The 12,024-nt window shown below is 33.0% G+C and overlaps 1 protein-coding gene across 1 annotated transcript; it reads left to right on the top strand.

Annotated features, from left to right (window-relative positions):
• The first annotated feature begins 625 nt into the window (after positions 1–625).
• slc39a1 (solute carrier family 39 member 1) lies at positions 626–6,081 on the top strand. Its single transcript, XM_026216181.1, has 4 exons — positions 626–988; positions 1,747–1,877; positions 1,963–2,256; positions 3,687–6,081. Exons 1-4 carry the CDS (start codon positions 874–876, stop codon positions 4,038–4,040), a joined length of 894 nt encoding a protein of 297 aa, XP_026071966.1. The 5' UTR covers positions 626–873; the 3' UTR covers positions 4,041–6,081.
• The last annotated feature ends 5,943 nt before the right edge of the window (positions 6,082–12,024 follow it).

Below are 12,024 nucleotides of genomic sequence, written 5' to 3'. Positions count from 1 at the left end.
AGTATATGTGTATATGTGTATATTGCACATTGTCATCTGTATAAGCCTGTCTATATGTAAATTGTTTCTGCACTTTCTGGAGCACACTCCCAAGAATTTCACTCACCAAGGCACATGTGATGTGGTGACTTGACAAAAAAAGTGATTTGATTTGATTTGATTTTTGAAAAGATAAAGCATAAATATTATGTTTACTTTTAAAAGATCACCGAGGCCTCATAGAAACTTCTCTAGTTCCCTCTGCAAAAAAAATATATATAAATGAAAAAACAAAAAAAAGTCTCAAGACAGTCATGTGCGGTTTAGTCATACCGAGAAGTGCAGCTCTATGCCATGCCGTCTAATCACTGAAATGAATGAAGTAGAACCGAGTAGAACTGACAAATTAATCTGGCATTGAAGTAAAACAGTACTCCCACAGGGGGCTCTCGTTGGCTGCAAAAATAGTAAATAGACTCTTTAAATACGTTCACATATTATATTCTAGGCATTAGTCTAATAATAATCACACTCTGACTCAAAAATAATAAATATAACTACGAAAATGTTGATTTTTATGTAGCAAAGTTTGGGCGTCGAGCGAGTAAAAATCAAGCTGGAAGTAGACGTCGTGAAAAGGGGCGGGGCGAACGACTGACAAATATACATTAGTGTGTCTTCATAACTTAAGCATGATTAGAATGAACCGCTTAACTAACACGAACTACGTAATTATGGGGTTCATCATTCACAGACACTACTCAACATCGAAGCATTTCTATATAACTTTATAATATTGATCAGTCAGTGTTTGACAGAGGCACCTGTCCTCTCTCTCTCTGTTTGATTACATTTACGTTAGTTTCATATTTTTTTTATGAATTTCTAGCCGCGATGGATTACCTGCTGCAGGTAAAAGTAGGAGCTTTGGTTGGGCTGCTGGTCCTAACTTTGATTTTTGGTTTCATCCCAGCGCGGATGAGATGGTTTCAAGCCTCTAGTGGAACAGGTAAACTATTATATTTAAGTTTTTATGGTGTTGTTGTCATCAGTTTTACTGTAGTATAGTATAAATAATATATATATATATATTTTTTTTTTTTATTTGTCGCCTCCTCTCAGCATAAGCAAGTTCTGTGTGTAAAACGTTACACACTGTTATGTCGTGCATCTGCTCGTTATTTATGTGTTTATGAATGGGTGTTCATGGATTCTGGATATATGTACCACTCATAAGGAATAGGTCAAGTTTTAATACGAGTTACTTACTGGTTTCATAAAACTACAAACACATGAGAGTCACCTGATAAGGACTGCTAGAGGAGTATTTCTAAAATATGAATTTCACTCACAGATGGGCATCAGGGTGGAAGTGAAACTGTGGTTTGAATATGCTTAAACAAGCGAAATATTGCAGTCTTTACTTTTCTTGATTGCAGTCTTCACCATAGACTTGGTTAGATTCGTTTTCATTTGAGTTAAATGCCATAGCACTTTGGTTAGTTAGGATTTCAAGTTTTAGGCTTGTGCATAATCAGTCTTAATTACAATAATAAAATTATAAAATTCACATGCATTGCTCACTTATGATGTGTTTTTAATTCATTCTTTGCATCTGATTATATCTCCTCTGGCGAACTTTATTTTTTTTACTATGGCTGATAAGGTAAAAGAAGTGATTAGAGAAAGACTGTATCATTGTTTTATCAATCAATGGCACCATTAATCAATGTAACATGACTTTGATTTGTTGTTCGTGGTCTCCAGAATCCCACAAGGCCGTGCTGAGTTTTGTGGGCTGCTTTGCGGGTGGCGTCTTCCTGTCCGCCTGCTTGTTAGACATCATCCCAAACTACCTCTCCGACATACACGAAGAGCTAAAAAAACAAGGCCTTGATGTGAGCTCATTTAGTTATCTTTAAAGAGCCCTCTTAAATTAAAAATGTAATTTCTGTGTTGCTAATGCCAGTTCTCGTCTTCCAGGGTGGCTTCCCGCTAGCAGAGTTCATCATGGCGTGTGGCTTCTTCACAGTCTTGATCTTAGAAAAAACAGTCCTGAGCTGCACAGAGGGCCACGGAGATGAGGAGACGGCTCCTCTTTTAGCTCCCGCGGGTCATGGACATCATTCGCTGAACAGTCTGGAGGGGAGCGGTCACCACACCCACATGGATCTTAACTCGCACTCGTCCTTTCGCTCCTTCGTGCTCTTTCTGTCTCTTTCTCTCCACTCTGTGTTTGAGGGTTTGGCCATTGGCTTGCAGACCACGGAAACTAAGGTGATTTTATTGAGTTTTGTTGAGTCACTTTGCTGATTTGTTAGAAAACTGATGAAGGTTTACAGCATTGTGACTTCGACTCATGCATGCTTTATCTTGTGATTCACTAAACACTTTAACAATGTAAGGGATAGTTCACCCAAATATACATTTTTGGTAACACTTTAGAATAATGGTCATTTAGTTAATATTAGTTAATTCATTAATTAACATGAACAAACAATGAACAATACATTTATTACTGTATTCATTCATTTTTGTTAATGTTGGTTAATGAAAATACAGTTTTTCATTGTTAGTCCATGTTTATTCACAGTGCATTAAATGTTAAAAAGCACAACTTTTGATTTGAATAATGCATTAGTAAATGTTCAAATTAACATCAACTAAAAATAATTAATGCTGTAGAAGGATTGTACTTGCTTAGATCAAGTTAACTAAAGTAGTTAACTAACATTAACTAATGGACCATTATTCTAAAGTGTTACCGAATTTCTTTATTAATTACTCACCCTCGTGAAGTTCCAAACCGGTGTGACTTACTTTCTTCTGTGCAACAGAAAAGAAGATATAAATATAAATGTAAAGTCCGTTTTAATTATCGAAGATAAGGCGGCACAGTTTGCAACAGTGCAATATTTTCTCTATTTTTGTGAATTTTAAACACAATTAAAAAAGAAAAAGGAAAAAAGCTATGCTTGTTTGTAGAGCTGCACAATTACAATATAAATTAATAATGATAATTATTAATACTAAAAAGTGTCTAAATAAGGAATGCTAATTACACCTGTAAAATAAAAAAAGGCAAGTGTTAAAAAAAAATATTATTATTAAACAATAAAAAAAATGTTACTATTCTTACAATTTACTATAAAATAAAAATGAAGTATTTAAGAATAATATTTTAAAATTAATTATTATTATTATTAATATTCCCCCCCCACCCCCCCCAAAAAAAAAATATATATATATTTTACTGAGAAATAATAAGATTTAATACTCTACAAAATTACAATACTAAGGGATGTAGAGTTTTTGGCTCGTGTTTTTTTCCTCAGTTTAATTTAGTTAATTTCCTCAGACTTAATTATAAACTTGTCACAATAGGTTTTTGCCACTACACAGGGTTTTAAGATAATTTCGTTTTATCACCGTTGCTACAGAATAGTTTCATTTTATTTTATCTCAATGTAATGTGCCAAAATGGCCTTTAGTAAGCCATGACTAGGGTGAGTGAATTACATTTTTAATCCATTTGGATGTAAATATTAGAATTTTTTTTTTTTTTTTTTACAGCTACATGAAAGATTATGAAGGCCATTTTGCCTCTTTTGGAATAATGTACAATTTTAATAAATGTAATAGGAATTGTAATAATGTAGTGATGATTTCAGCCTAAAGATACAATGATTTCTTCTCGTTCTGCTCAGGTCCTGGAGATCTGCATCGCTATCCTGGTCCACAAGAGCATCATTGTGTTCAGTCTGTCAGTGAAGCTGGTTCAGAGCGAGGTCAGGCCCATGTGGGTGGCCATCTACGTGGCCTTCTTCGCTGTGATGTCTCCTCTCGGCATTGGCATCGGCATCACAGTGATCGAGTCGAAGCTAAAGGCTGGCACTTTCATCCAGGCGGTGCTGGAGGGGCTAGCGGCCGGGACGTTTGTCTACATCACCTTCCTAGAGATCCTTCCCCATGAGCTGAACTCCCCTGAGCGGCCTCTACTCAAAGTTTTCTTCCTCCTGTTCGGTTTTTCAGTAATGGTTGGTCTGAGTTTCCTGGGCTGAAAAAAAAAGTTGTTTTTTCTTGTGTTATGTCCAGAAAACTGCTGCCTTGAGGAAATCACGCTCTGTGAGACTTCACAAACTGCACGTGATTTCAAGCAGACGAAAAGCTTGTTTTTTTAGAGGAACTGTTTTTTATACAAGCACCAAGAAGCTTATTTTTTTAAAAGCTCACAAGATCATTTATCCATTTTAAATGACTTTCATAAAGGGAAAAAAATGTAAATTTTGCTGACCAAACTTCAGCTTTGAGGAACATAACGTCTGACACGCAAGTGGAAACTTAAACAAATATTTTTTACTTGAACTAGTTTTAGCTTTTTTTAAACTAGACACATCAGCATAATGGTTTGCATGCCACTTCAGTGTTTCCTGTTTGACTTGCATAACACTATCCATGATTCATTTTTATACATTATGAACATTGCAATATTTCTTCATTTTACATACACTCATTTAGTATTGGTTGTTCCCCTTTACATGCCATATTTCCTTTTAGTTTAGGAAAATTCAATGGGCAGCCAAATGTTTGTACTGAACAGTGTGGACACATGGTTATATGTGACCCTGGAGCACAAAACCGGCCTTAAGTCGCTGGGGTATATTTTTAGCAAACATTGTATGGGTGAAAATTATCGATTTTTCTTTTAGGCCAAAAATCATTGGGTTATTAAGGAAAGATCACGTTCCATGAAGATATTTTGTACATTTCCTACTGTAAATATATCAAAACTTTATTTTGATTAGTAATCTGCATGGCTAAGAATTCATTTGGACAACTTTAATTTAATTGTATCTGGAATTTGCGTGAACCATACATCAATGGAAAGATTATTTATTCAGCTTTCAGATGATGTATAAATCTCAATTTCGAAAAACTGACCCTTAAGACTTAAGGTTTTGTGGTCCAGGGTCACATATAAAACATTTGATGAGATTTTGCAGTAAAATGAGAAAAAAAAGGGTAACATGCATTGTGTTTATGTTCCCTATGTATATGTTCCAAAATCATATTCATATATGGTTATGCAACATATTAAAGCAATATAAATATATTTGCATTTTTGAAACTAGTGAAAACGGCATGCAGATTTAGTGTTTCTGTGCTTATATTTGATAGAAAACTAACAAATGGCATGTTACTGTTTCAAGAGCTTAAAGGCCTTCACTAAACACTAGCACTAAATCCTCTAGAAGTTAATGTTGAAGTATATTAGGTGACGTTACTGGCTTTCATTTAGTTTGCTTTCTGTTTTAACATGCTCTGTCTGGGGTAGTAAAAAGATCTGAAACAGGGTTTAAACTTGCAATACCACATTTAGCTTCTTGATGTCAGATTTCTACACAGAATGTAGATATTGACTGTTTGAAATTGCATGCTACTATTACTGTTTTTGCAGCATACAATCAGAGCACTCTGCTTGAGAAACTTTATCCCAGAATGCATTGTGCTCAGTCGTCTTTGTTATGCACTAATAATATTACTATCTCTCTAGGGTCACTATTTAATCAAACTGCCCAAAATCAAAGCATTTATACACAAAACTGGAATAGAAATGCAATTTTATATTCCAGATGATAACTGGACACCACTTATTGAATTATACAGGCAATGTAATAATGTCATCTCACTGTTTGCAGGATAATAAGAAATGAGTATGACTGCATAATGCATACTGGGAATAGAGAATGGGAATGAGAATAACAAACAGTGTTGATTAGGAGATTTTTGATGATCTTTATTTTGTATCTTGTTTTTTTTTAATATATGGTCTATTATTATCTGGATATTATCTGGAAACAGGACTAGTAGTATGCAATTTCAAACAGTTTATATTTAATTTTCTCATTTAATTTTTCTCATGCTGCTTTTCTTTAGTTGTTTGATAGATTGTATCTTAAAATTCATAAGACAAGGAAGCGGCATTATTATTGTTAACCAAAAATAAAAATAAGACCATTAAAAAAAATTGACAGTTGATATAAATGTTAACTAACTGAAAATGTTAACTTGTAATAAAACTAATGATTTTTTATTTAAAAAAATAATAATAATTGATTTTAGCTGGATAAGGCATCAGTTATAACTTTCTTTTAGTTTAAACTTGAAGTACTAAAATAACTAAAACTGAAAAATGTATCATTACTAAATTATTAATAATTATTAAAACTTTAAACTTAACTAATTTTAACAAAAAATTAAAATGGAGGACATCAATACAAAGTTATAATATATCCATGATACTAACATAACTCTGAGTGACTGAAAAACTGCATTTATTGTAAAAAAAAAAAAAAAAAAAAAAGTTTATAAATGGTGAATGGAAGAAAATAAGTTATATATATATATATATATATATATATATATATATATATATATATATATATATATATATATATATATATATTTTTTTTTTTTTTTTTTTTTTTTTTATGACCTTTTATGAACATCAGAAAAAAATTAAAAGCATAATGCTGCATGTCAGTCCAGCCCCTGTACATTGGCTCTAAAAAGTATCTGAATGAACTGAATTGAGTGTGGCGTAAGTGTCCAAATACTGTTGGGGTACACTGAATCTTTGAATGGAGTCCAAGAGTAAAACGGTAACAAAGTCCACCACTAATTAGTGAATACTATGTAGTGAGGAGCTGTTCTGCAGACAGTGTCGTGGGCTGCTGGGAGGGTTGCTTATTTGAGCAGCAGGGTTTTGAGATGGACTCGTACAAGAACAGTTCCTCTTCTGCTCATTATTGGGTTTGGCTAACATGCCTGAATGGATATCATCTCTGTAGACCGGTCGCCTGTCCTAAATTCACCCCGCCGCCAAATAGAAAACCCCATTTTACTCTGAAGCCTGAACTGAACCGTTAGCATGCATTGTAATATGAACTAGATGATTAAAAAGATTGAGAACAAACTTTGAAGTTGGCTTGAGAAAGTCTAGTCTGAAAGTTTGAAGCAGTTGTAAAAGCTTGAAGATTAAATGTTTAGATAGATTAGAGATGTTGCTAGCATAATTTTAGCATGTTGTTAGCATGTTTTAACACAATTTTATGTTGTTATCATGTTGCAAGCATGATTAGCATGTTGTTATTATGGTTTTAGAATTATTAGCATGTCTTTAACATGTTTAGCATGTTGATAGCACATTTCTAGCATGATTAGCATGTTTTAATAGGATTAGCTAGCACGTTTTAGCATTATCATCATGTTAACATGTTTCTAGTGATTAGCATGTTGGTAGCATGTTTTTAAGCATGTTTCTAGCATTGCTTCTAACATGTTTCTAATATGATTAGTGATTTGTTACCATGATTACATTTACATTTATTCATTTAGCTGATGCTTTTATCCAAAGCGGCTTAAATTGCTATATATATGTCAGAGTGTCTTTGGGCGAGGGGCGAGCAGGACCACGATTTCCCAAATGGCAGTTTAGCTTTTACTTTTTTATATTATATTTTTATTTGCAATACCAAACCCTTAATTACAAAAAGTGCTTGCTGTATAACAGAGGGGTTTATAGAGGGAATAAACATCAAGGATTGCTCAGTAAGGATTATAAAGTGTAAACCCCAGTGCAGTACAAAATGCGTGTAATACTGTTATTGTGAATCTCAGTCAATGATCGCAGGATTGGAGCTTTTCAGATCACAATCCGTCTTTGTGATTGATTTAGGCTGCCGGTGTTTTGAGGCAATCAACAATGAACTGTTATTTTGTTATAAAAAAAGAAATAATGTTGTATTTTTTAACTTGTATCTGTCTGAGACCAAATCAAAGCACAGATTTGAGGCTTTTTAATCCAGACCACCAGAACATAGTCTTTATGTGAGCACACGCATGGACAACTTGAATAAGCAATGCTTCCGGTGTGATTCACTTCCAGTTATTTTTGCAAAAATGGTTTGTTATACTGCTTGATATTGCACACTGGTAATTCTCATCATTTTTTTTTTAATGATAAAAAAAATTATATTTTATTTCTCAAAGGCACTAAAAATAAAAATGCTGTATATGATCACTTCCATGCATCCATTCATTCTCCAAATTCCTTGTTATATGAAATTATCAAATGATCCAAAAAAAAGTTTTCTTACTCATTTCGTCTACCTTTTGTCTCGTTTTAAATTACAAACATATTCTTATATTCACATTACTATACATTCTTAAATCAAATCTTGGTGAAGAAAAATAATCTTGTTTTCCCGCCGAATTAAGTTTATTTTTCATGCTCCACTGATAATATTTTCTTGTTTTAAGTGCACACTCACTACATTTTTCAGTAAACTTTTAAGATTTAACATCTTTAATAATTTTGCTTTCTAGTATGTTTAATTTACAAATTTTTAGAGATTTATACTAGAATAAAAAAATATGGAGGAATAAAAACGTGTTGCAGTGAACAACCTTGCATATTTATTATATTATTTTAATTAAAAAAAATACTTTACAAGCGAACTATTTTTCTGACCACAACATAATCATAAACTCAACAATTCATTTTTATTTTTTTTTTAATCTTAAAACTGAGTTCAGTGCACAGTCTCTTTTTGTCCACCTGCTGATGTTTTGTAGTTGGTCTGGTTCAGTCCCTCCCCTCGTGAATGTTTATCATGTAGATGAGATGAATGTGGTGTGAGTTCTGGAGTCGCCTGCACCCCTCATCTCCTCTCTGAGTCTCCATCCAGCCCTGCACTTCTCAGTCTCCCTCGGCTGAGGTAAATCACGGCCTCTGAGGCTCATTAAAGTCACATGCTTGCACTGTGTTTAAGCTGACAGACTAAGAGGATGCTGGTACTGGATTCAGGATGCACTGACTGATACATAACACAAACTTTTAGTTATATCATTTATTTATTAATTGACTGAATGCTGATTTGTAACTTAATTTTATAGTATTTAAGTTGTTTATTGTTATCATCTCATGCATCTTCAAACATATGCTCACTTGAGAAAAATATGTAAATGCAGCAACAATAAGTCAACTTAACAATTGAAGTGAAGATTGTTGTAGCAAAGATTAGAAAAACCTTGAGTTTCTTTTTTCTTTTATGCACAATATCTTACTCAGGACAGTACTAAATAAAATATAACATGCATTTAGTATGATCTCTCTTATTTTTTGAAAACCACTCATATTTTCACAGATTCTGCAAGGGGTGCCCAAACTTTCGAGCCCCACTGTACATATATATATATATATATATATATGTGTGTGTGTGTGTGTGTGTATATGTATGTGTTTTATCGTTTTTCATTTTAATTTTGGTTACAATGTTAGTGATTTTGTTGCATGTGTTCATCATTTTCATAACTTTTTTTTTTCTTAAAAAAAGAGAAAAAAGTATTGTATACCTACAATGTGTTGAAGCTCTTCATGAAGAGCAAACTGCTGGAGAGGGTGAGTGAGTGAACAGGGTTGAACAAGATCACTGTTCCACTTTAGAAACTTAAAGGGATAGTTCCCCCAAAAATGAAAATTCTGACATTAGGGTGAATAAATGATGACAGAATTTACATTTTTGGGTGAACTATCACTTTAAAACCTAAAGAAATGCACACTAGTCACTCCATATTGAGATCACATGATGTGCACTTCTGAAAATGTGTTTAAATGAGAAATCTGAACCTGTTTATCGACTAGGTATTTGTTCATGGTGACGAGCTGGATGGCTACTTCAGGGACTTTGATGCTGAAATCCTTCCTCCGGATTTCGATGGGACGGGTCCCGACTGTAACGGTGATCAAGCTGTTCGGATTTGAAGACACAGCCCTTTAAACAAGCCAAGGCTAAGCACAACACTGTGACCTTTTGTTGGTTTAATATATGTTTTAAATGTTTAATATAAAACTATGAACGAAATTATTACAGTTGTAGAGTTTACTACTTTAAACCAGAAACTTTCCTGAAGGGCTCTTTGCCTTGAAAACGAAGAAAGTTTCGTATTAATTGTGTGTTGAAAAAATATTATAATAATAAGAATCAAATGCATAAACTTGATTACAAGCCTTGACCAAGAAATAATTCGGTTGTTACTTTGCTCCTTTAGACCGAATGGCTTGTATTAAGTAGATATAATGTTTTTGTTGTTGGTTCTTCTAGACCCAGAGCTGTAGCCTGTGGCAAACCTAATTGACATTTTCAATAAAGTGCGGAACATTTTGAGTGTTTTGTACATCTGATGTCTAAATAACAGGTCCACACTGAACAAATAAAAGTTAACTACTAGTTATACTGACCATAAACACCACTGGTACAGGTATCAGTAAGAAAAACAGTTTCCACTAAAATATTAAGTCTCAAAACTGATAATAGATGTCTATTGAGCCGCAAATTATCATATCTGAATGATTTCTAAAGGACCCTGTGACAATGAAGACTGGAGTAATGATGCTGAAAATTCAGCTTTACATCACTTTAATAAATTACATTTGAAATAATATTTAAAACATAGAAAATTGTTTTTAAATAGTAATATTATTACAGTTTTTACTGTTATTTTTGTTCATATAAATGCTGCCTTGGTTTGCTTAAGAAAAATTTTAATAAAAAAAATATATGATTTTATTTACTTAATTCTTTTAATTTTAAAAATAATTCTAATTTTAGAAATTGGAAATTTTAATTAAAAAAAATATATATATAAAAAATTTTTATAAAAAAAAAAAACTTTGTGGTATTATATATATATTTATATATATATATATAAACTTATCCGGTAAATAACAGACTTTATATTTTATTTAAAAATACATAAGTGTACGTTGTTTGTTAAAAAGTTAAAAAAATAAAAATTCAAACAACTGACAAAAACAATAAAAATCCCTAATAAAGACTCATATCTACTGGAGGAAAAAAAAAAAAAACACATTTTTTTTTTTTTAAACAAGAAAATAATTTATTTCTGGAACACATTAACCATTCTGGTAATAATAAATTATTCGATCACACACCATTGGTTTTCCAAATCAAAAACACACCAGTGATTGAGATATTATGCTGCATGGGGTTCTGAGGTCATGAAAAATGACATTCAAAAACCAGCCATCAAACACAATAAACCGTGATGAGAATATGGGGCAGAAGAGTAGGAACAGATCTTATAGTGACAATCTCAATGCTTTGTGAATCTTCTCTCTAGATTCTGCAAATAGACTTTTCTTTTTATTAATATACATTGCCTTTCACTTTCCTTTTATAATTCCTACTTGACTGCAGCAAGAAAACATTTTCTCTAAACTCCATTTGACACAATATTATCTTTTTGAGCGATTCATCTCAGTTTGGCTTGGAGAAAAAGAGAAGAAAAAAAAAAACCAAAGCATTATTGCTGATCGTCAAACAAATTAAAGTCCCCAGGTTTCCATAAACCATCAATATATCGTATTTTTACCTTCCAATGTGAGTTTGTTGGTGTTTTCACAAGCAGACGTGGTGATATGATGCAAACATTCACATACACTCGTTTACAAATCATACTTTTGTACATTAGAGAATAAAAATAACATTGAAAGTAATGTAAAACATAACAACAAACAAAAAAATTGTTAACGTCTGTAGAGGATATACAACATAAGCCCGTGTTTTCTGTGCAAAAAGTAAGTGGGAGACATTCAGAAAGGCAAACTGGATCGACATCAGAGATTGAATTTGTGCTGGTGCAAAAGGCCAAAAAGATCCAATCACCGGAAACAGCCGAACACTGACACCCAACTCTTTTAGACTCATGTTTACAACACCTTTCCGCTTTACCTCCACTGACTACAGAGACTAATCGACAAAAAAGACCAAACAAAACCTAACAGAGAGGAGCGTGCATTTACATCTGATAACCCACAGGGGGCGCCTTTCAACTGCTGATTGGTAAAGACTCTTTTGACACACAGCACACTCCTTTAAGAAGATGCTTCACTTCTGACGGCTGAACACTAATATTGAAGGCAATTACGTTTGTTAAAATGCACATATTTCACCACATATA

The sequence above is a fragment of the Carassius auratus genome, chromosome 32 (assembly GCF_003368295.1).
Source record: "Carassius auratus strain Wakin chromosome 32, ASM336829v1, whole genome shotgun sequence".
Lineage (NCBI taxonomy): Eukaryota > Metazoa > Chordata > Actinopteri > Cypriniformes > Cyprinidae > Carassius > Carassius auratus.
This window is presented reverse-complemented; position numbering and strand designations above follow the sequence as displayed.

Bases quoted from the DNA above. Each gene is read 5' to 3' on its own strand.
- slc39a1 (XM_026216181.1), top strand. From the start codon at position 874: ATGGATTACCTGCTGCAGGTAAAAGTAGGAGCTTTGGTTGGGCTGCTG. The intron at 989-1,746 runs GTAAACTATTAT...CGTGGTCTCCAG, and splicing joins TCAAGCCTCTAGTGGAACAG to AATCCCACAAGGCCGTGCTG. The intron at 2,257-3,686 runs GTGATTTTATTG...CGTTCTGCTCAG, and splicing joins TGCAGACCACGGAAACTAAG to GTCCTGGAGATCTGCATCGC.